The sequence below is a fragment of the Lactuca sativa genome, chromosome 8, assembly GCF_002870075.4.
Source record: "Lactuca sativa cultivar Salinas chromosome 8, Lsat_Salinas_v11, whole genome shotgun sequence".
Lineage (NCBI taxonomy): Eukaryota > Viridiplantae > Streptophyta > Magnoliopsida > Asterales > Asteraceae > Lactuca > Lactuca sativa.
The window spans coordinates 131,821,845-131,846,580 of NC_056630.2; the positions used below are offsets into that span (position 1 = coordinate 131,821,845).

General features: G+C 39.6%; 1 protein-coding gene across 1 annotated transcript; it reads right to left on the minus strand.

The window, feature by feature from the left end:
* Positions 1-22,545: 22,545 nt before the first annotated feature.
* LOC111894230 (uncharacterized) lies at positions 22,546-24,171 on the minus strand. Its single transcript, XM_023890306.1, has 3 exons — positions 23,884-24,171; positions 23,143-23,817; positions 22,546-23,007 (listed from the first exon to the last, which is right to left on the minus strand). The coding sequence occupies exons 1-3, from the start codon at positions 24,169-24,171 to the stop codon at positions 22,546-22,548; spliced, it is 1,425 nt and encodes a 474-aa protein (XP_023746074.1).
* Between the last annotated feature and the right edge of the window lie 565 nt (positions 24,172-24,736).

Consider the following 24,736-nt stretch of genomic DNA (forward strand, 5'->3'; position numbering starts at 1 on the left):
AACATAGAGCATAAACACATGGAGTTTGAGGTTTTAGGGCTTGAAAACCACCAATTAGGGACAAAAAAGGGGATCTAATGAACTAGTGATCAAGGTAGGAACTTTTCTACCTGAATGGAAGCCTCTCATAGTGTAGATTTCAGATCTACTTCCCCTCCTTGCACTCCTCAACCTCCTCCTTCTTCTTCCAAGCTCCAAACTTCCTTCACAAAGCCAAAAATCACTCACAAGAACAATATGGGGGCTAGGGTTTCGCTCTACATCTCTCTGGAAGTGTTAGGGACAAGGGAGGCCGAGTTAGAGTGTTTAAATATGGTGCAAACCCCTGAATTAGGGTTTTTGCCCAATCAGGGTCTACTCGACGAGTCCGGGACCCGACTCGCCGAGTTCACCGTTTAAGTCCCGTGTCTCTTCTCGCTTCTACTCGGCGAGTTGGACCTTCAACTCGCCGAGTCCAAGGCCAAAAATGCAAGGTGTATAACAAGAGGATACGTATCAAGAACCATGTGCTACAAATCTACCCCACTTATCTTAGACTTCGTCCTCGAAGTCTGCTGCTCGATCCTGAAACAGCTCGGGGTAATGTTCCATCATATCATCCGTCGGATCCCAAGTCCACTCCGACCCTTTCCGGTTCTGTCATTGAACCTTCACGAGTTCCACTCTTTTGTTCCTCAGATCCTTCGACTTCCAGTCAAGGATCGCTACAGCCCCCTCTATGTAATTCAGGCTGCCATCAACATGAATGTCCTCCAAGGGTACCACTGTTGAGTCGTCTACCAGGCACTTTCGCAGCTGAGAGACATATAAAGTGTTGTGTATCTGACTGAGTTCGGCTGGCAAATCCAACCTATATGCCACCTTGCCCACCCGAGCTATAACCCGGAACGGTCCAATATACCTTGGGCCCAACTTGCCCCGCTTCCTGAATCGAATGACATCTTTCCAAGGCGACACCTTCAGGAGAACCATGTCTCTAACCTGAAACTCTAAGTCTGATCGGCGCTTGTCGGCATAACTTTTCTGCCGACTCTGACCAGTCTGAAGCCTGCTACGTACCTGCTGAATCCTCTCGGTCGTCTTGAGAACCAATTCGGTGCTCCCCGTGACCCTCTGGCCAACCTCTCCCCAACATATCGGGGTCCTGCACTTCCTCCCATACAACATCTCAAAGAGGGGACGGTCGATACTCGCATGATAACTATTATTATACAAGAAATCCTCCAACGGAAGGTAGGTATCCCAACTACCTCCGAAATCTAGAGCACATGCCCGCAACATATCTTCTAATGTTTGAATGGTCCGCTCGCTCTGACCATCCGTCTGCGGGTGAAAAGCGGTGTTGAAATGCAGACGAGTACCCAACTCGTCATGAAACTTCTTCCAAAACCTGGAAGTAAAACGCACATCCCTGTCTGAAATCATTGACACTGACACCCCGTGCCGCACCACTATCTCCCTGATATAGATGTCGGCCAATTCTCGGCCGAGATGCTCTCCTGAATCGGAATAAAATGGGCGCTCTTGGTCAATCGATCCACGATGACCCATATCGAATCCACTCCTCGCGCGGTCCTGGGAAGCTTCGTGATAAAATCCATCATAATATCTTCCCATTTCCACAACGGGATATCTAACGGCTGCATCTTACCGTGCGGTCTTTGGTGCTCAGCCTTGACCTTCCTGCAGGTCAAGCAACGCTCCACGTACCAAGCTACATCCCGCTTCATGCATGGAAACCAATAAACCAAACGAAGATCCCTATACATCTTCGTCGCCCCGTGATGAATGGAGAATCTAGATTTTTGCGCCTCTCCTATCAGAACCTGGCACACGCCTCCATGGTACGACACCCACACCCTACGGTGTAGTGTCAATAATCCTCGGCTACCATAATCGAAGGAGGAAACCTGACCCACTATCCGCTCGCTCTTCTGATGTTCCTCCTTCATAGCCTCCTGCCGAGCCTCCCGAATTTGCTCCAGCAGCGGGGTTACCACTGTCATCCTTAGACAGACATCCCTAATCGGTGTTGCCTTGCGGCTAAGCGCATTGGCCACCACATTGGCCTTCCTCGGGTGGTAAAGGATCTCACAATCATAATCCTTCACCACATCAAGCCACCGACGCTATCTCATGTTCAGATTCGGCTGATCCATAAGGTACCTCAAGATCTTGTGGTCCGTGTAAATCGTACAGCAAACCCCATAGAGGTAATGATGCCAAATCTTGACGGCGAATACCACAGGCCCCAGCTCCAAATCATGTGTCGGGTAGTTCGCCTCGTGAAGCTTCAGCTGCCTCGAGGCGTAAGCAATGACATGCCCTCTCTGCATCAATACCGTGCCCAGATCTGAGATAGACACGTCGTAATAAACAACGAAATCCTCCACGCCCTCTGGCAGGGCTAAGATTGGCGCCTCGCACAATCTCTGCCTCAACGTCTCAAACGCCGCCTGCTGCTCAAGCCCCCATCGGAAGACTACGACCTTCCACGTTAGCCGCGTCAAGGGTACAACTATCTTGGAGAAATCCTGGATGAATCTCCAATAGTACCCTGCTAACCCCAGAAAACTCCAAATCTCAGATGGAGACTTCAGAACCTCCAACCTCATCATGGCCTCTACCTTGGCCGGATCCACCGAAATCCCGTCCTAGTTGACAAGGTTCCCAAGAAACTGCACCTCGCACAACCAGAACTCACACTTGGAGAACTTAGCATATAAACTCTCCCTCCTCAGGGTCTCCAACACCTTTCGCAAATGCCCTTCGTGCTCCTCCTGCGTCTTGGAATAAACCAAGATGTCATCAATGAAGACTATCACAGACCAGTCCAGCATCGGTCTGCACACGCGATTCATGAGGTCCATGAATGCGGCAGGAGCATTGGTGAGCCCAAACGGCATCACCACGAACTCGTAATGGCCATAGCACGTCCGAAACGCGACCTTCTGCATATCCTCCTCTCTGACCCTCATCTAATAGTACCCCGAACGCAGATCAATCTTGGAGAACCAAGATGCTCCCTGTAGCTGGTCGAAGAGGTCGCCAATCCTCGGGAATGGGTAATGGTTCTTCACCATCACTTTATTCAGCTCCCGGTAATCTATACACATCCGGTGCGACCCATCCTTCTTTTTCACAAACAGAATCGGAGTTCCCAGGGAGAACTACTCGGTCTAATGAATCCCTTGTCTATCGGCTCCTGCAGTTGTGTAGACAGTTCCTGCATCTTGGGAGGAGCCAACCGATATGGTGCCTTGGCTATCAGAGCCGCACCAGGGGCTAGGTCGATCCTGAACTCCACCTGTCGCCCCGGAGGTATCCCAGGCAAATCCTCATGGAATACATCCGCAAACTCTCGAACCACGGGCACATCGCCCACTGTCCCCTTACCCGCCTCCCGGGTGTCCATGACATAAGCAACATATCCTGCGCAACCCTGCTGAAGGTAACGCCTCGCCCTCGCCGCCGAGCATAAGGCCGGACCTCGCTGTGGTCTCTCACCCTGAATCACCAACTCTCCCCTACTTGGGGCTCTGACTCGCACTAGCTACTGCGCGCAGTCTATCACTGCCTCATTGGGGCTCAACCAATCCATACCAATAATGACCTTGTTTCCACGCAACGGAATGGGAACCAGGTCAACCAGATACCGCTGCTCAAACAATCTCAATACACAATCCCGGAAGACCTCTGATGCTCGCACCGATCGATCGTCCGCAATCTCAACCTCTAGAGGGCAATCCAACATGCCCGAGGATTCAGGAAACTTCTTGCTAAGCGCAAGAGAAACAAATGATCGGGTAGACCTCGAATCAAACTACACCTGGACTAGGATACCGTTCACATGGAACGATCCTAAACAAGGCACATACATATAACATATCCAAATTACAGTAGCATTAGCATAAATAAGAAATTATACCCGTCACCACATCGGGTGTGGCGCGTGCCTCCTCCGTAGTCAGCTAAAAGGCCCGGCTCCTCACCACCGGAGCCTCCAGCTTGACCGGCCGTCCATCTGTGATCCGCAGAGTCGCAGGGGCTGGCTCCTTCACCAACGTTGCTGCTGCTGTCAACTGAGGGAAATTGGCCCTCTTGTGGCCCCTCTGGTTGCAGTGGAAACACAGCAACTCAGATGTCTGAACAACCGAAGCAGGGGCAGTACAATCCCTGCTAAAGCGTCCCGTCTTGCCTCACTTGTTGCAGCTCGACGATCCCAATCTACATGCTACCTCGTGCGACCTGCCGCATTTCCTGTAGCGGCCCGGTCCTCCTTGGCCTTTTGGCCTGCCATCTGATCCCTTGGGCTTCTTCCCCGAAGCCCCAACCACCTGCCCCTCCTCACTCTTCCTCTTTCGGACATGCTCCAAATCAATCTCCCTCTCCCTTGCCTTGGCAATCATGGACTCCAGGGTAGGGAAAGCTGAAAAGCTAACATGCTCCTGGATGTCAGCCCGTTGCATGTCATGGTAGCGGGTCCTCCTCATATCCTCATCACCCGCATACTGGGGCACTAACAATGCCCTCTCTTGGAACTTGGCAGTGATCTCCGCCACAGTCTCCGTCGTCTGCCTCATATCTAAAAACTCCCTAGCCAGCTGCTGAAGCTCGACAGCCGGCGCAAAATCTACCCTGAACCTGGTCACAAAGTCCGACCAGGTCATAGCCTCAACAGCCGAGGCTCCCAATGAGTCACCGACAGACTCCCACCAATCTCTAGCTCGGTCTCGTAAACACCCTAATGCATATCTCACATTCGACCCCTCAGGGCAGAAGCTAGTCAACTACGCAGACTCAATGTCTGCAATCCATCGCCTGCCAGTAATGGGGTACGGTCCTTCGCCCCATGGAAATCTGGTGCACCACTGCCCCTGAAGTCCTTAAAGGATAGTGTGCGGGATCCTGACTGGACTGACGCCATATCACTCCTAAACGCCCTGAAGGCAATCCTCCATCAGCTCGACTATCCCTTCCTTGATCGACCCGAAGATGATAGGGGTCGACTCAAGGATGCCTCTAGTGATCTCTGACGCGATGAAATCGCATAGGCTCTCATCAACTGGCTCGGACCCTGAACCCGAACCTGATTTCTCTTCGGAACTGCCAACTGCTAGCCTCGGACGTAGTACCACCATTCTGCAATACACCATAATAATCATCAGCGATACTAACACACTAGAGGGATCACATCTACCACAAGTTCCTTCGTTTTTCCTTAGCCTTCCTTGACTCGACTACGGATCCTCTGCTTTCAGTAGTACGGGCCCATACTACCTTCCACATCTATCCGTACTTTCCTCAAGGACTGCTTCGACTCCACCAAGTCCATTCATCACTACTGCTCTCTGCTATCCTCATCCTAGGCTTGCCTAGGGAACTCCCGACCCTACCCTAATCAGTCCTCAGCTGCCGAATGTCTCTATGTGATGGTGCTTCGCCATCACCTGAATACAATCACATGCAACGAGGCTCAGATAATCCTTCGAGTAAGGGACTCACCCCTACCACGGTTAGGACTCAAACAAGAGCTACGAAATAGAGTCAAATCCCTCACTCTGAGATTATCCGACCCTGATCGTATGGCACCTAATGTATCAACCTGATAGCCAACCGTCATCACCCGAAGTCCCTCAAAGCACAAAGCAAGCAACATTCAGAAAAAGAGGGAACGACATCAACAATCACATCCTCAAAGCAGGAACTATACTAGCATGCAATGCTAAGCTCACACTATCAGGCATAACTTATACAGGCTACCCTACTGTTGTCTACTCAATACTAGCATGCAATTTTCATAAGCAGGAACACATATAGCAAGCACATAAGGCATCATTCCTAGATCCTTAGTCCTATACTACCATGTTGTTCTATTGAAATTGATAAACATAACATATATCGTATGGGTACTTTGGGGAATACTTACTTTAGCTCGGCCGGTCGCGCACATCACACACTTCGTACTTTTCCTTAAAATACAGGCCAAAATTTTCATTTTTAAGTAGGTCCATTCATAAAAACTTCGATATAAAAGTTTCATAATAATGCTTCATGTCTAAAAACCAGCCACATCATAATAATATGTCAGAGTACATCCTAGAAAATCCATAATGCGGAAAAACAAGAGTATGTGTGTGTGATATGCCGCTACCGCGCCAGCTCCTTCCCCCTAGCTGAAGAGGTACCTGAAACCGAAATTGTAAACTGTAAGCACGAAGCTTAGTGAGTTCCCCCATAATACCACATACCATACAATCATATAATGAACAGCTATCAGATACGGGCCTCGCCCACACTTATGGAGATACGGGCCTCACCCACACTCCGCTAGCTGGGAGATACGGGCCTTGCCCACACTCTGCTATCTGGGAGATACGGGCCTCGCCCACACTCCGCTATCTAGGAGATACAGGCCTCTCCCACACTCTGTTATCTGGGAGATACGGGCCTTGCCCACACTCCGCTATCCGAGAGATACAGGCCTCGCCCAGACTCAGCTACTAAACCATAACACACAAGTATCACACAGACAATGAGTATAAACAATTCTACCACGCTAGCATATATCATCATCAAACTCAACTATGAGATACGGGCTCTGCCCACACTCCGATACTATCATATCGTCTATACGGGCCGGCCTTGGTGCCTTAGACCCGTTCCTACTGGAAGGAAACTCACCTCGAAAAGTAGCTGCTGAAAGTCTGCTTGCTAGACGTCTGACTGCTGCACCGATAATCCTCCGGCTATAAATCCATAAGCATAGATTAGACACTCATAAATACCCTTAGGTCAAATGACATACCTACCCCTGGTCCAAGGTCAACTCCTTGGTCAAAGTCAACTTCCAGTTGACTGGACTCGCCGAGTCATGGCACAGACTCGCCGAGTCCCTCTCCTACTAACCCAATACTAACTCATCAAGTCCCTCCTCCCACTCACCGAGTCACCCTTAACTCATTTCTTGGGACGATTAGACTGACTCGTGATCCGACTCACCGAGTCCGAGAACAACTTGCCGAGTCCCACGAGTAGATCTCCTACTCGCTTCGAAATCCTCACCAGAGTATCCATCTTGAGGATTTGGGCTTCTGGGACTATTGCTACACGTTAAATTGCTAACTCCACATGCAGCAACGAAGGGTTGGAACTTCTACACTTAAACCCTTCTTAACTCATTAACAGTTCATATGACTCACCGAGTTTGAAGAACTACTCGTCGAGTTCCAGGCAATCTTCATAGGACTCACCAAGTCGTTCATCCAACTCGTCGAGTCTAAGACCATCTTCATAGAACTCGCCGAGTCTCTCTTCAACTCTCCTCCCATACAGAACAAATCTAATACATACAACGGTTCCAAACCATAGATCTAAGCCCCTAGGGCATGCCTATCACATAAAGTTGCAAACTTTACGTGCATGCATGGCCCTATGAGCTCCAAAATGCAATTCCAAGCTCATACACTCAATAGGGACCTCAATCACTTCAACCACAGAGACTTTACACTTCTAAGATGTCCATAAGGTCCAGATCTGAAGTCCTTTTAGAGCATAGAGCATAAACACATGGAGTTTGAGGTTTTAGGGCTTGAAAACCACCAATTAGGGACAAAAAAGGGGATCTAATGAACTAGTGATCAAGGTAGGAACTTTTCTACCTGAATGGAAGCCTCTCATAGTGTAGATTTCGGATCTACTTCCCCTCCTTGCACTCCTCAACCTCCTCCTTCTTCTTCTAAGCTCCAAACTTCCTTCACAAAGCCAAAAAATCACTCACAAGAACAATATGGGAGCTAGGGTTTCGCTCTACAGCTCTCTAGAAGTGTTAGGGACAAGGGAGGCCGAGTTAGAGTGTTTAAATTGGGTGCAAACCACGAATTAGGGTTTTTACCCAAGCAGGGTCTACTCGTCGAGTCTGGGACCCGACTCGCCGAGTTCACCGTTTAAGTCCCGTGTCTCTTCTTGCTTCTACTCGGCGAGTTGAACCTTCAACTCACCGAGTCCAAGGCCAAAAATGCAAGATGTATAACAAGAGGATACGTACCAAGAACCAGGTGCTAAATATATTAAAGGAGAAATCATATTGTTTAATTAATATTAGTCAAGAATTAATTAAGAATTAATTTTGTGGCTGAAAGAGATTAATTAAACTTAGGGGACTGGATTTGTAATTATAAGATAATTGCAATTGGGCTATGGATTACCTAAATAATATAGGTTGGACGAATTCTATGGGAAGCCCATAAAGAATACGTCCAAGGGATATGTTAAAGGATTCCGTGGGCTGCTTAGGGTTTAAGCAGCCAGATTAGGGTTTCCTAGTTGTAAACCCTAATATCCTACATGTATATAAAGGCCCTCTATGCACCAAAAACGTGGCCAACACTTGGATTAGGGTTTCCATCCGTTTTTGGTGCCTCCCCACTCTTCTCTTCTTCATCCAATTGGTTAGTGGTGTTTGTGACTCCATTAGAGGTGCAACACTTGAGGCACTAAGCTTTCTCAAGCTAAGGATTGATTGCTATTGCTATATAACAATCAAAGGTCAGATCTAAACCCTATTTTATGTTAATATGATTAATTGTATGCTAGATCTAGGGTTTATAGCTTTGGATATTCAATTGCATGTTCATTAGAAAAACTAGATCCTAAAGCTATTAGGGTTTGCATGTACACCATAGGACTGATTGAATAAGTGCATAATTAAACTGCCAAAGACCTGAAAATCAAAAATTCTTGCTGTCTGCCTGATGAACTCGCCGAGTTGCTCTTAGAACTTGACGAGTTCCAAAGAGGACTCGACGAGTCGACTGTTCAGTTGTCGGTTTTCGATTTTTTGGTCAGATTTTGATATGGATAATTATCAAAACTCGTTTTTATTGCCTAAAATCGATTTTTTATATTTGGAATGATTATCCTTATCAAAATTGATGGATTTGTTTAAATAAGGATAATATAGGATTATTATTAGATACATATTTGACCTAGTAAGTTTGAAAAGTTTCAATTTACACCCTTTAGGTTTAATAGTTTAAATTTGAACTTAAAAGGTTTTTGTTTTTGAAATTTAAATAGTTAAACCTTAATGTTTTGAAAGGTTTCAAAAATTGTCCTCAAGTTTTTGAATTCAAATTTTTGACTAAAAGTTTAATTTTGAAATATTTAAATTCTAAACCCTAATGTTTTGTAATGTTTCAAAACTTGCCCTCGAGTTTTGGAATTTAAAATTTTGATTAATAGTTTAATTATGTAATATTTAAATTCTAAAACTCTAGTATTTTGAAAAGTTCAAATTACACCCTCATGGTTTTGTTAAGTTAATTAAAAGAGAAAGTTAATTAAACCACCTAGTATTTTAAAAGTGTAAAATAAACGCTATGCTATATATAACATTAAAAGTCTAATATTATATATATATATATATATATATATATATATATATATATATATATGAGTAAAAGTCAGTCTTACCATTAGTAGGCCTCATTCACGAAGCTGGTCTATAAGGGCTGTTTAAGGAAATTTCCTATAAAATGGTGATTGAATCGGTATCCACTCTTACCCACCGCACTCTTGACTAGTGGAGGGTCGTTAGCCGAATGGGTAGGATAGGACATAAACCATCCATTATAAGTATAATGAAGTACAAAGTAACTAAATGCTTTTACAAATTCCTAAATCATAGTTACTTTAGGCAAAATGTGAAATTGTATGCTAATCCATGGAATTACACTTCGTACCCTTGTCAAACGTTAGTGGAGCGTGTGTGGTTAACCGGCCACTAATTTGGGGATGACATTGGTAGCGAAGGGTGGCTCGATGCTTATCATAGATCAATGGAGCATGTGTGGCTAACTGGCACATTGATTAGGTGATAGTAGCATTGGGTGCACCACATGATTCGTATGGTTATTCACACCTTATTTTATGATCCTCGACATCCCAGTCACAAATAGTAGGGAATAATCGAGATTAAACATGTCATTGAAAAGTTCAATGAATCTCAAAAGATCTAGGAGTTTCAATTCATTTAAAACTTAAACTTCCTTTTTGTTTTCATGGTGGAAATTGGTAAATCATCATTTACCTACCTTCAAATATTCTACGACTAGATTACGACATCCCTCTTCTAGGTTGTAGAGTATTGTGTTGGATCCTAGTCTTGATGTTTCATTTGTTTGTTACATCAAGAATTCTAATCAACTTAACTTGAATTTTCTCCCGTTTTGTAGATGTCTAGTTCTGAGAATCATGATCTTCCCAAATCCCATGGAATAAGCTTTCCAAACGAAGATGATGTTCCACGATATGATCAAGGAACAAGAGATCATGCTTCACTTCCTCCACCTCCTCTAATTGTTCTCCCTAACCCACAAGTTCGAAGGATTGAAAAGTTCAAGCTCACTCAAGCCCTATTGGCAATTAAGCATGAAGATGGAAAGTATGTGTGTGCACATGTCTTAGAGATGAAGTCACACATTGATAGGTTAAGGATGTTGGGTGTCGATATCTCAGAGATATTGGCTGTTGACTGGGTTCTTCAGTCACTTCCTGAATCATATAGTGAGTTCGTTAGAGAGTACTATAAGATGGATCACGACGTGAACCTCATTGATCTCACCTATTTGCTTATAGCTGCTGAATCAGCAATGATTTGGCGTGCTAGTCAAGCAAATTTGTCTGGTGAATCAAACTCCCAAACTTCAATGGACATTGAAAATAATGACATTGGAGATCCAAAAAAGGTAAACTCTGAGATAATTCCTTGTGTCATTCCAAAAGAGTCCATTTGCTTTTATTGCCAAGAGAAGGGACATTGGAGACGAAGCTACCCTATTTACCTGATAGATCTAAGAGATGGGAGAGTCAAGACGTATGGCTTTACTTCAGGTAAAATCCATTATCTAAATCTTTTAAGTTCCTATTCTAGATTCTTAATACATGATGTGATAAGATTACATTTTGATGTTTTGTAGGATCGAAGAAAAGAGAGGAAGCTTAAGGGAAGAAGTGAGTTGAATCTAATCGTGAAGAAATGGATTTTGATCGCATTACTTGAAGATTAGATTCTTGAGATACTACTTGGAGTTAGAATAGATTGCTAAGAAAATTGTAATAACATAGTTTTTCAATTGAATTGCATTGTAAGGACAAATTTTTCCGCAATAAAATGAATTTTGATTTTATCTTATTTATCTATCCTTTCAATGGCATGTATGAAAAATCGATGTTTGAAGGTTTCTATTATTAGCAATAATGGATTTGATTCTTAATTAGGTCATTTGTGGAAGTGTCAAGAGTTTACCAAATAGGGAGAGTTTCTCATCGCCCAAGTTTCAAGTGGATAGAAACTTGGAATCATGCAACGTGTATTGTATGATGAATGAAAAACTTTCATATTTGGGAAATTTAGACTAATTCTTTGACAAAGTGTCAATTGAAGGACTAGGAGATCGAGTACACTAGGTCGTACGTGATCAAGTCTACCACAAGAGTGAAGAAGATATTTGTCATGATTTACTAAAGTTTAGTAAATATGGTTATACTTATAAGATTAAGTGTAATTATGAGTTAATTGAAAAGGTTTCAATGAATAACAAAACGACTAAAGAAGAATCAAGTAGGCAAAAAGATAAAAGTTTCTCTATTCTAAGAAGAAGGGAGAGTACCTTTTATTGTGTTTTATGATAAGTCTTAATGATTAAGAACCATATCCTAATTGAACCTCTGAGTGAGTCTTAGTACATTTTTATGTCTAAGAAGAGGAATCAGGAATTGTGGAAATGGTTAAATCAAGAAGTCAATCATACTTCGTTCCAATATCGAATCTTAGAGTCATACTCCAAGATTGTGAATTGAGTGACAAGTCTTTAGTAGGTTTATCACACTCAACAAATGTGGAATTGGAAAAAGTCTTCTTATTCATGCACATTTGAAATTGGTAAGTTGTGTTGTCATGGATAAGATAAAGACCAACTAGGACCAATTATGTGAATTGTTTTGTCTTGATAAGAACTACACTAAATTTTGAATATTTGTTTTGTATAGGAAAGTTTCCTGACAAGAGAATCATATATGTCAAGAGGTCAGTGAGAGTTTTAATGATCTTGAAAAAGGTTTCAAGAACAAATCAAGAATAAGCCTTATCGATCATCACTAGCACACGGCTTGAGGTTTACAACTTATCGTGTTGACATTATTTTGTTTCTGTGCCCTTCCAATTGAGTAAATTATGTATGTGAGTTCTATGAGTTATCATTTGAATACATAAAGACAAAGCGCCTTGATCGATGGAAAGTACATTGATATGAAATGATAAGTTGCAAAACTACTTGGAAGACATGGTGGGCACTCGTGTTACCAGAAGGCTAGAAGCCAAGAAAGTTCAATCCATATGAGTTTGGATTTGTCGCAAACTTGGTTTTGGCAAATCCACATGGATAGGATATTATGGCAAGTATTGCAAGTTAGCAATATTAATTATAGAAAAACAAAGATTCAATTTGCAAAGTTGCATGGTTGAAAAGTTGTTTTGCTATAATTAAGGGAAAGAATATTATACTTTGTTCAAAATATAAAGCTTAGATTGAGAAATTTTAATAAATATAGTCAAAGGATACATAGTGCGTTCTTAAATTTTGATTATGATTACAGCATCCCTCTTCATGGTTCGAATTGAGAGAACGTGGCACATAAAAAATTAGGGCAAAAGATTGATAAAGTATCATATCTTTATGTAAGACATTATGCATCGTGTTCCATACGCTTCGGGTATAGGGTCGATTGCAAATGCTATAATATTTGACCATTCTTAAATTTTCCAAATGTATAGCGCATTAAGAGGGAAAAAGGACTAGAATCGGTTTTGACTAAAATAATTAAACAACTATCAAAGGACGATCCAAAGTTCGCCGAGGATTGGTCGCTTGTGAGTAGTTGGAAGTATGGTATTGGATGGACCATATCGACATTATTATGAATAGAAGATTCTATTAAGAATGAGTTGTCATATGGAAAATATGGAAATGTTTCCATATTGGGAGTTGGATATTGAGAGTCTATGTCTAGATTAGAAAATTTTATGAAAGAAGGATGTTCAAAGGAATGTACTTTGAATGTGAGACTTCGCGTTTATGGAATTGTCTTGTAACAATTTCTGATAGAGTACTTTGTAATTTCATTGGCCAAGTCCTAGTGACTTTTGTGCTATGACTTTGCGAAAGGATCGTTGCATAAAATGTTAGAATTTAGCATATTCTAATTGTGGAAAGAACCTTGTGTTCTTACACTAATGATAAGGATTGGGAATTGTGAAATGAGTATCATTGGAAAAAAAATTTCAATTGATCTATCTCACAAAGTAAGGACCATAGGAAACATAGTGTGCATGCTTTGTGCATGGGACAGCTATCGTTGTAATTTGAGTAATAAGTTGATTTTTTGAAACAGTAAACGATGAATAATGAGTAATCAAAATGGTGTTTGAATAGAAGTGTTTTATTTACTCTCACAAGTTTGGGGCCATATAGGATTAAGTATTATTGTTGTGTTTTAGTTTGCATGTTTTGACTTCCAGAATAACTGGGTTATTCGAACCTCCACAGTCGGTCATACGTTGGAAGTAAGTATGAAGGAAGACTATCATGAAAAGTCTGTAGATTGTCTGAAGAGTTTAGACATAGCACAAGTCTGCTGCAGAGTTCATGAGTGCTTTAATAAGATTAGAGTATTGGATGAAACCCACGCTCACTTGGATTACTTCATGGATTTATCACGGGTGATTAGTGAGTCGATAATATTGTATTTTCATGAAACTGAGACATGTGAGTTGTTATTTGTTGGTCGGTTGCACATTAATAATAAGAAAACGCACCAGTAACTTGGTGTTATAAAACTTATTGTTGTGTGTGATCCGATCAGTAAATGCAAGCGAGCATTTGAGTCGAAGTTTATCCATTCCTTTTACCCAAAGTGGGATAAAAGCGATATCTGTGGGCCCCTCGATGATTTAGTGATGACACCTAAGTGCTTGGCCAAGTCGGAAGTCGGAAAACAGTACAGATAGAATGATTGAAATTCATGTCTTATGTCTATACGATATCTTGAGAATGGAGGAATATATGATCCCTTATCTAAAGGACACGCTATCTGATAAGCTCAGAGTTGACAGCGGCTTTTGAAAGCTACAATTTCTGATAGGTTCTAAAGTCATACGGAAAATAGTTATCAGACTTATCCAAGTGGGAGACTGTTGGATTAGTGTCTAAGTCCATAACTATTTTGGTATGTACTTGACTCGATTATGAGCATGGTCCTTTTGGGTTGCCTTCACCATAACAATATATAGGATGAATTAAGGAGAGAAAGGTTTAATTATGATTTATTAATATATTATGAGAATAATATATTAAAGGAGAAATCATATTGTTTAATTAATATTAGTCAATAATTAATTATGAATTAATTTTGTGGCTAAAAGAGATTAATTAAACTTAGGGGATTGGATTTGTAATTATAAGATAATTGCAATTGGGCTATGGATTACCTAAATAATATAGGTTGGACGAATTCTATGTGAAGCCCATAAATAATTCATCCAAGGGATATGTTAAAGGAGTCCATGGGCTGCTTAGGGCTTAGGCAACCAGATTAGGGTTTCCTAGTTGTAAACCCTAATAGCCTACATGTATATAAAGGCCCTCTATGCACCAAAAACGTGGCCAACACTTGGATTAGGGTTTCCAACCGTTTTTGGTGCCTCCCCTCTCTTCTCTTCTTCATCCAATTGCTTAGTGGTGTTTGTGACTCCATTATAGGTGCAACACTCGAGGCACTAAGCTTTCTGAAGCTAAGGATTGATTGTTATTGCTATATAACAATCAAAGGTCAGATCTAAACCCTATTTTATGTTAATATGATTAATTGTATGCTAGATCTAGGGTTTATAGCTTTGGATATTCAATTGCATGTTCATTAGACAAACTAGATCCTAAAGCTATTAGGGTTTGCATGTACACCATAAGATTGATGTATTTCTCAAAACCCATTAGTTCTCAGTCCAAGATATCTAGATACTAATGTGGGGCTTTTCGATACCTTTCCGTGGATATAAAGAACGTCGAAATCGGAAGTAGAACAAAGAAGTTATGGACATTCGAAGTTGGAGAGTTTTTTAGGTTGATCCTAGTACATCGGGCATACTAGTCAAAGGATGACCGCGGAGTCGAACCTAGTACATTGGGCGTACTAGGAGTACACAGGACATACTTGGGCTGATGTCGAATCCTAGATTTTGTGGTATCACCCATATTTAAAGGTGTTAACTCAACCTTGGGCCACCCTGAATCAGCCTCCACTCCTTCCAAACCCTAATTTGGAGTGTATCCTTTGTATGTGAAGAGATGGAGGCTTGGTGGTGACTTTGGTGACCTCTTTGTTGAAGAATAAGAAGACTAGTGAAGAAACAGGGGTTGCTTACAAGCTTTTGGATCTAGAAACTACTCCATTTGGTGCATCTTTTAAAGGTATAAAGTTCATGCCTTGACGAGTTTCCTCTTTGATCTCCATATATGGGTTTTTCATGAACTTTTGTCCCAAAGCTTGGACCTTTGTGAGTATGGAGTACTCCAGGGCTTATTAGTTGTCCTTTCAAGCATTTTAGGTCTTAAGGATTCATAAAAATGGTTAATTTCTTTTGAACCGACAAATATAATATATAATTTACTCCTAAACTACCACCTAAATCCACATACGTCGACGACGGGACTTGAACCATTGACCTCAAGGAGGGAGGGAACCACCTAATACCATTGGGCTATAATCCCTTTGGTTATAAAAATGGTTAATTCATGGTCCCTTTCTAGCCATGCAAGATTTAGGTAGTGTTGAGTGTGGATCAAGTTACAATTTCAAGGTTTAAACTCTTTCCAGCCATGAAAAGGCTTAAAGTCTTTGACTTTATGGGTTAAGACGTTATTTGGGACCAAATTTGAGAAGTAGACTTAGTGGCTTAACTATTTAAGTCCTTAATGATGAGTTTGGGTTGCTGTGGAGTACGTTGGGCGTACCCAGCTTGTATGCAATGCGTACTGCCCAAAGGTGGCGTACGTTGGGCGTAGATCGAGTACGCAGGGTGTACTCGAATTGTTGATCGCCGTTAACTTTTGTGGACTTTTGGGATAGGGCATATATGGACTATTAAGGTTTTAGGTCTTATTAGGTCGCTAGTCCTTTTGACTTTGGGTCATTGTTAGGCCTCGGACCTTCTTGGTTTTGGGCCCATAATGGGCTTTGGGTACCATTTGGAATTTCAGGCCATTGTAGGCTTTTGGGTATCTTTGGGCAGGGCCCGGTTGCAGTTTATGACCTAATTATTAATAAGGATATTGTCTTACGATATTTAGTGCGGAGGTATCTCGGATCAGCAGTTCGAGCATTTCTCTGGTTGTTTCAGTAGTTTGACATGAGTCTTCTCCCGATACTCATGAGTCGAAGGCACCAATGTCGGCTCACTAAATTATGTATGTAGGATTCTAGCTGTCTTTGTAACTCTTGCATGTTTGTATGAGCCTATGTTATAGAATAGCTATATTTATGATGACCAGCTGGGTCTAGCTGTTATTCTTTTGTTATGTTGTTTATATATGATTGAGACTGTTGATAGTCTCCAAGGTTGATAATAACCCACCGGGCGTGCTGTTAGCCTATTAGGACTAGTGATAGTCCCTAGAGTCTCTGATAACCATAGTTTTTACTTGTGTTGTTCTGTGTGTGATGTTTTGGGGAACTCACTAAGCTTTGTGCTTACAATTTGCGGTTTACATGTTTCAGGTTTTCTTATATTAAAGGAGGGGCACGGCTCGATTGCATCGCATCCATGGGGGACTTGTGTACTTGATAACTTTTAATGATACTTTGATAAATGTTTTAAGATTCTTACAATTATGAATTAAATAAATATTTAAAGTTTTAATCCAAAAACATGGATTGAAATTTGGGGCGTTACAAGTTGGTATTAGAGCCTTGGTTTTAGGGATTCAGTCATACTCTCAGGTATGCTTGAACTCAAACTGAGGATTTGGTAAAAGAAATTCTAAAAGAAATTGATTTTCTAAGAAAGTTTAAAAAAATGTGTGATGCGTGCAATCAATCGAGCTCAAGTAAGTAGAAGTTACTCTAGAACTTGTATTGGTCATTTCTTGGTATTTCTTGAGTTACAGAATCATAAAAATGGCATCTTGATGGGTTAAGCTAAATCATGCATGAGTTAATGGTCTTAATTGATGGGTTTTATAGGTTACAAAAATCTTATTTTGGCAGAAAAACTTAATCTCTAAGTTCACATGCATCCTACAGGATCTATGTTCTCACTATGATTTGCAACTAACAATTGAATATCAAAAACCCTAGAAGTACATTGCTATTTTTGAAATTAATAAAATTGGTTATTAGAAAATACATACATTTCATTTATTATAGCAAATAAACAAAATCCTTCTTGATTGGTCTTCAGAAAGCAAACACCATAAGTCAGGTGCATCTAATGACTCACACCCAAACTCTAGCAATTGGAAGCTAAAGAGGAGAGAGGATGAGAAGGAGAATTTTCAGATTTCTTTCTTGGAAATATGAGTGTCGAAATTTGTGAACCCTTAGAGGGTTTATATAGGTGTTAGGAAGGTAGTGGATAAGGCGGGTTCCTTTTAGATAACCTTAATCCTCTTACTTCCTCCCCTAAGGCATTCTAAGCTTCCTTATAGCCCGAGAATGCCTCCATAACCTCTTCTAGAAACCGTCCCCCTATGGGAGGTTCTAGAATTGGTTAATGTTCAACTTTTAATAAATTTCACCTTTAGTCCTTCTATTATTAATTAATCCAATTAGTCCCAAAATTAATTCCAATTAACTTATGATTAATTGTTGTTTAAATAATATTATTTCTAATTAATATATTATTCTCATAATATATTAATAAATTATTTAATTTGATTTCTATATAATTTATCAATCATATAATAAATTAATAAATCAGTTTCTTTCTCCAAAAAGCATTAAAATCAATTACTACATTTAAGAGCAACCCAAAAGAACTTTGCTAATAATTCAAGATTATCCTAATTTAATTATTGACTTAGACACATAATCCAACACTAATATGAAGTTAGAGTGTTAGAAATGCATGTTGGGCCTCTTTGAGTCATGCAAATGCATCATGTTGATGGCTTCATCAGCTTCCATTAGTAATGATTATGTAAAAGAAAAAAACCTATCAATATTATTACATTTGACTTGTTTTTACATGGTGTTTTTATTTTATATCCATCTCATTGTTAAAAAAAACATCAATTGCATTGTACAAAACCTGAGGTCGTTGAAAAGGGGGCAAAATAGGCAGCTTCACAGGGACTAAACTATTTTGAGGCCAAATTTTTTATGTTAGATAAAATTACATAAATGGTCCTTGAGGTTGACACAATTGCTAATTTTTTGACATTTTTTTAATACATTTATTAATATTTCTATTGACTTTTTGTTTGAATAATTTCTTCTATTTTTTATTTTTTTGACTTTTTGTTGGAATATATTTTTTAATGTTTTTTTCTACATTTTGTTTGTTTGTATTTATTAAAGATTTCATTGTCAATGTAATCATAATTCCTAACTTAATTCACTTACAATCATATTTTTTTTCTTTTAATATACATAAAGTTCTATAAGTATTATTTTATATTCAAATATATAAAATAAGTATTATTTTATAATTCAAATATAAGGTTATAACCATATAACACATATAGAGTTGTATAATTATTATTTTTGTAAAGCTTTTTATAAACATATTTAATAAAAAAATATAAAATTTTTTGTTAAATGTGAATAGGATTAATACAAATTATGTACACATAGGTTAACCTAAGACTGTCTCGTAATCTTGACACAAACGCCCATGTCATTTCACATTGAAATTAACTTTAGTATTTTAGAGTATTTTTAATTATTTTATACATTTTTTTCCGATTAGCCTATCTATATTAATCATATTCACTTTTAACAAAGTTTTTTTATATATTTAAAAAAAATAAAAAAAAAAAGCTTCACAAAAATAGTAATTATACAACCTTATATGTGTTGTATAGTTATATATTTGAATTAAAAATAATAATAATTACATAGCATTATATATATATATATATATATATATATATATATATATATATATATATATATATATATATATATATATATATATATATTAAAAGAACAAAAAATAGAAAAATATGATTGTAAGTGAATTAAGATACGAATTATGACTATAGTGAGTATAGTGATCATGAAATCTTTAACAAATATAAACAAACAAAATGTAAAAAAAATATAAAAAAAACATTAAAAAATATATTTGAACAAAACGTCAAAAAAATAGAAGAAATTATTCAAGAAAAAAATCAAAAGAAATATTAATAAATGCATTCGAATAAAATGTCAAAATAAATAGAAAAAATTCTACGAACAAAATATCAAAAAAAAATGCAAGCGAAAAAAATAATAAAAAAAACAAAACATCAATAATATATTCGATAAAAACTTTTAAAAAATATCTAAATCGTAGAAATATGAATAAATTAAATAAAAAATAATAAATAACAGACAAAGTTATATAAATGGTCTGTGTGGCTCGAGCAAATTACATAAATGGTCAAAAAGACTATCTTTGCAAGATTTTAAAACCACAAGGACCATCTACATACAAGATTTGTTATAAGAACCAAAGTTGGTCAATTGTGTTAACCATAAGGACCATTTATGTCATTTTATCTTTATATATATATATATATATATATATATATATATATATATATATATATATATATATATATATATATATATATATATATATATATATATAATAAACTTATAATAGTGATAATAACTATTTTTTCTGGCTCGTTTAAAACATTTGAGGATATTTGAATCTTCAGGACCGGCTCTATACAAAAAGTCATATTAAATCATCTTTGTATCCTTTCATTAAAATAAATATATTTTATTTTTTTAATAAATCAATTTAAAGGTTGTATGTATTTAACCGTTTTGATTTACTTTCTCATTTTTTATGTTTTAATTCATTTGTTATTTTTAAAACAAAATCAAAAAATCTATTCATAAATACATCAATTTTTTATAAACTTAGAAATTATTGGATAAATGTTGGATTGTGTTTTTTGATGGCCTAGAAGGTTATAAGGATATATTAGCATTTAACAGTCACAAGAGAAATTATTTTAAACGATGCTAATTAATATATGCTACTGTATAAAAAAGAAAGTTAGAGAGAGAGAGAGTGAGTGAGGTTCGTTTGGATTGATCGTTTTGATATGATCCGATCAAGTAATCCAAATAGATTTTGATTTTTCAAGACATAGATCCGAATAATCCAAACTAAATTTAAACTGATCTTATCTAAATGACAACTTAGTTGGATTGGTTTTTCCAATTCGTTTTTTTAAGAGGGAACACATTTGAAAAACTATATATATATATATATATATATATATATATATATATATATATATATATATATATATATATATATATATATATATATATATATAGAGAGAGAGAGAGAGAGAGAGAGAAAGAAAGAGACTGAGAGTTTGGTTCAAATGTTTGTAGCAACTATTGTGTGCTTGTAAGTAGGGGTGTAAGTGAGACAAGCCAACTCGCGAGAAACTCGAGACCGACTCGGAAAATACTCGAAATCGACTCGACATTAACTGAGCCGAGCTTGAGCTCGAGCTACTCGAGTAGCTTATCAAGCCGAGCTCGAGTACAAAAATACTCAGCTCGTAAGGCTCGCGAGCTTAGTGTAATTTACATATATTTCATTTCTTTATAATTGTTCATTTATAAGATATATGTCATTTCTTTATAATTATTTATTTATGGTTGATGTTATCTTGATATTAGGTGATTAATAGTGGTTTTTTGTAGTTTGGACATTTACATGTGGAATGTTTAATATTTCTTACTCAATTTAGTGATTTGGATTTTTTAAAATATTAGTCGAGCCGAGCCGAGCCGAGCTCGAGACTGTCGAGTATTTCACGAGCCCGAGCTCGAACTTAAATCAAGGCTCGAGTCGAGTTCGAGCCGAGTTTCGAGCTCGAGTATTTTAGTCGAGCCGATTTTCGAGCTTGGGAGTATTCGACTCGACTCGGCTCGTTTACACCCCTACTTGTAAGAACCAATGAGAATTGAGGAAATAATTAAATTATAATCCCTATTCTATTAAATGAATAGTTTTAATCTCCTTTTGCCAAGTGTCACTCTAACACAACTCCTCATTAATATTATGTCATGTGTCATGTAGATATATTAGGCAATTTGATGAGAATAAAACTCGGAGCGTTAGATCTTTCACAGGTAAAAGATGAAGATCAAACAAGACAAACACAATAATATAATGAACACAGAATAGAATCAACGTTGTGCTTATGATTCAAATATAGTCACGCCTCAGCAGAGCTCGATGAAGAACTTCCACTATAGAGGCGAGCTAGGGTTTACAAAACAACTCAATGAGAAAATAATGAAAGCGTTAACTACAAAGACTGCATGCATGCAACTTAAATACTAAACCCTAGAACAAAACATGCACGGTTGGACAGGCCCAAACCGGCAACCAAAACTGGGCTAAGGACCAAGCCCATGACACAACACTACAAGCCCAACAATATCCCCCTTTGCGTCAAATGAGGCGAGAGATCACTTTCTTTGAGTTGGCTTCACAGTCTTGACCACCTTGAATAGCCGAGGGATAATAGCAAGAAGAGTCTGCCGAAATTGAATGTACCATATCAGCATATCAGTAAACATCTTCTTGTCGGCTGCATTGTTCTGATCACACCTCTAAATAATCTCCAAAATGTGCTCCAAGCAAGCAGTTGAGAAGAGGTGTTTGTCAACAAGAGCGAATAGGCATTTCTGTCCTTCGCCTCTGATAAACATCACAGTGTGGTACTTCAAATCAATCTTGCCCTTGACCATTATATTAACATTACCTGCTCTGCCCATAGTTTTGATCGTGGTTCGCTTCTGAATGGCAGAGGCAATTTCCTGGTCCATCTTTGCTACCTTGACCATTGAAAGTATTGATTATTGAACGAGAAGCAAAGGGTATATGTTTGTTTTAGGAGTCAAGAAGAAAAGTAGAAAAAGTAAAGAAGATATCCAAGTTTGCGTTGTGTTTTATCCCACATCGGTGGGTGTAATGAAAAAATAGGCTTATATTGTTTTATATATAGCAGACGCAAATTGATTCAGCTTAAACAAAAGAAAACGCGTGTTGGGTTTTCTAGGCCGGGTTTTGTTTTTTAAAAGTCCCTGGTATAGTTATATATTATTCAAGCCGGTTTTTTTCGGTCGCACCAGTCCGGTTTAAACCGGTTTTTTGTGAACCGGACGGTTTTTTACTGGTTCAATAACAGCCGGTTTTTGGGCTACTTTAAACCGGTAACCTGACCGGTTCTCGGTTGAACCGGTTCAACCGGCCGGTCCGATCCGGCTTTCAAAACAATGGATACGACTAACGATGTCCAGAGCAGGTCGAAGTTTGTCAGCCAAATGCCCGCGAATGGTGATGGTAATTATGGGATCATGGGCTTCAAGAAGGTGAAGTAAGATGGAGTGAACATTAGCAGCAGAGCTTCGTATAACCTCCCTCTCAGACTTCAAGTAATTGAGTTCAGCTGTTGCAGTGCGAAGTTTGAGATTCTGCATCTTCAGCTGAGAGGTTCTTTTGTCAAGTTCATCCATGGTGCGATTTTCAACAGCCAACTCTACCTCCAATTGATTCAATCGATCATTGACGTTGTCGTGCAGAGTGGCGTTGGCTGCCTCGATTGCTTGACGAGCAGCTTCAAGGCTGGACCGTTCAGCTTGAAGAGAACGCTGAAGGTTATCAACCGAAGCATTCACAGTTTGAGAATTTTTCTGAGCTGCCGCCTGCAATGAATCCAAAAATAAGTGAGCCTCAGAAATTAGTTTATTGACTTTTGCGGTCGCTTCTTTGCACTCCTTTGTGGAAGCCTCAATAGCAAGGGAGGCTTTCTATCATTGTGAAGTGGAGGCGTCTATAGCCTTAGCTGCAGCAGAAAGGGAGGCGTTGTGTTCTTGGACTACAGAAGAGAACAAAGCCTTTAAAGCAGCATCAAAATAAGCCCTAGATGAAGAGGAGGAAAGCAGTTGATCAAGTTTGTCGTTTACTCCTTTGAGATGACGCTTGGTGATCGGTTCATCGTCGTCTTCATCACTCTGTACACGGTAAGGACTAAAATAAGTGGAATCAAATTCCAAGTCCTCATCACCTAGAACTGGGGTGGTGTCAGTAGAAGGTGTAGGTGATAAGGGTTTGGTAGTGGCAGGAGGTTCGGTTGTTACTGGTGGTTCGGTTGTAACAAGTGGGGTGGGAGCTGTAGAATGAGTAGTGGTGGTAGTGGTAGTGTCTGTGAAGATGGGAGTGGGGATGGGAGTAGTGGTTGATGGTTGAGATGTATGGATAGGAAATATAGGAGGGATGGATACTAGGATGGTAACAGGTGGAGGAGAAGGAGGTGGGGAGCGAACTGGAATTTTTGGGGTAGGCGAGCGAGGCGGGGTTTCACCACGAGCCGAAGCCTCATCATCAGAGCTTTCGCTTTCAGATTTGGAAGGAGGAGCAGATTTATGTTTGGGAGGAACATACTCCGAGTCTGCAGCGCTTGAAGATTGGAGTATGAGTCTCCGAGCAGGCTTCTTCTGCTTCTTTGGTTGAGGCTGTGACAGAGCAGCGTTGTCAGACTTTCACTTCTTAGGGGTTTTCCCCTTGGTTGTTTTAGTCACCTTCGTCTCCTTCTGAGTCTCAGTTTTCTTTCCCCTTTTTGCTGGCTTGTCAGCTTTGTCAATGGAGCGAACCATGGCTGGTGTGAGCTCCCTCGGACCCGAAGAAGGAATCTTCCTGTATTGTTGCAAGACATTACTTGCTGCAGACACACAGGCAAGCATGGTGTCAGGAATGGATCCAATAAAGGAGTACTTGGTGGGATCCATGACAATTATCTTGGTTGTGTGAAAAGTGATGATGGAGGAGAGAAGAGGATCCGCCATGATTGGAACATGAAGACGATCCATTGCCCACTTGGTGATGATTGACCAGTACCCGCCACACGAGATTTCTGAGTGTCTTGAGGAAGAGTACAGGATTTGGACTAACTGTTGCCAGATGATGGACCCATAGTCCAGATATATCCCGTGATATAGACCGTAAAGCACAGTCATGAATGACTTGCTTGCTCCATCTGAGCCGACACTTCGCTCAGAGAGTCCTTTGAACAATAGAGTAAATAGGCCATTCCATTGAGAAGGAAGGCAAGACTTCTTGAACTTGGTGATGGTGGTTAGGGTTTTAGTGTACCCCATTTGATAAAACATTGAGAAGTGCTGACCAGTAGTGATCGATTCAGGTTTTACCAATTTTGGCTCTTGAGAGAGACCAATTAGGGTACAAAAGCGATTCTTGAAGATTGAAGTCTTCTCGTTGTGGATTTCAAAGTGAATCCTCTCAGCAGCTTTGTCGTAATAGGCAGTGGAGTAGATGAGTGAGAGGCAGGACATGGGAACGACTTCAACTTTGGTCAGAGCATCGACAAGAGGCGAGTATTTGAGACACTCGACGACATAGAGCATGTAGGGTTCA

Coding starts and splice junctions, on each gene's coding strand:
- LOC111894230 (XM_023890306.1), bottom strand. CDS start 24,171: ATGGATCGTCTTCATGTTCCAATCATGGCGGATCCTCTTCTCTCCTCC. Junction 23,818..23,883: donor AGACTCAGAAGGAGACGAAG/GTGACTAAAACA, acceptor GCTCTGTCACAG/CCTCAACCAAAGAAGCAGAA. Junction 23,008..23,142: donor CCCTTTCTGCTGCAGCTAAG/GCTATAGACGCC, acceptor GATTCATTGCAG/GCGGCAGCTCAGAAAAATTC.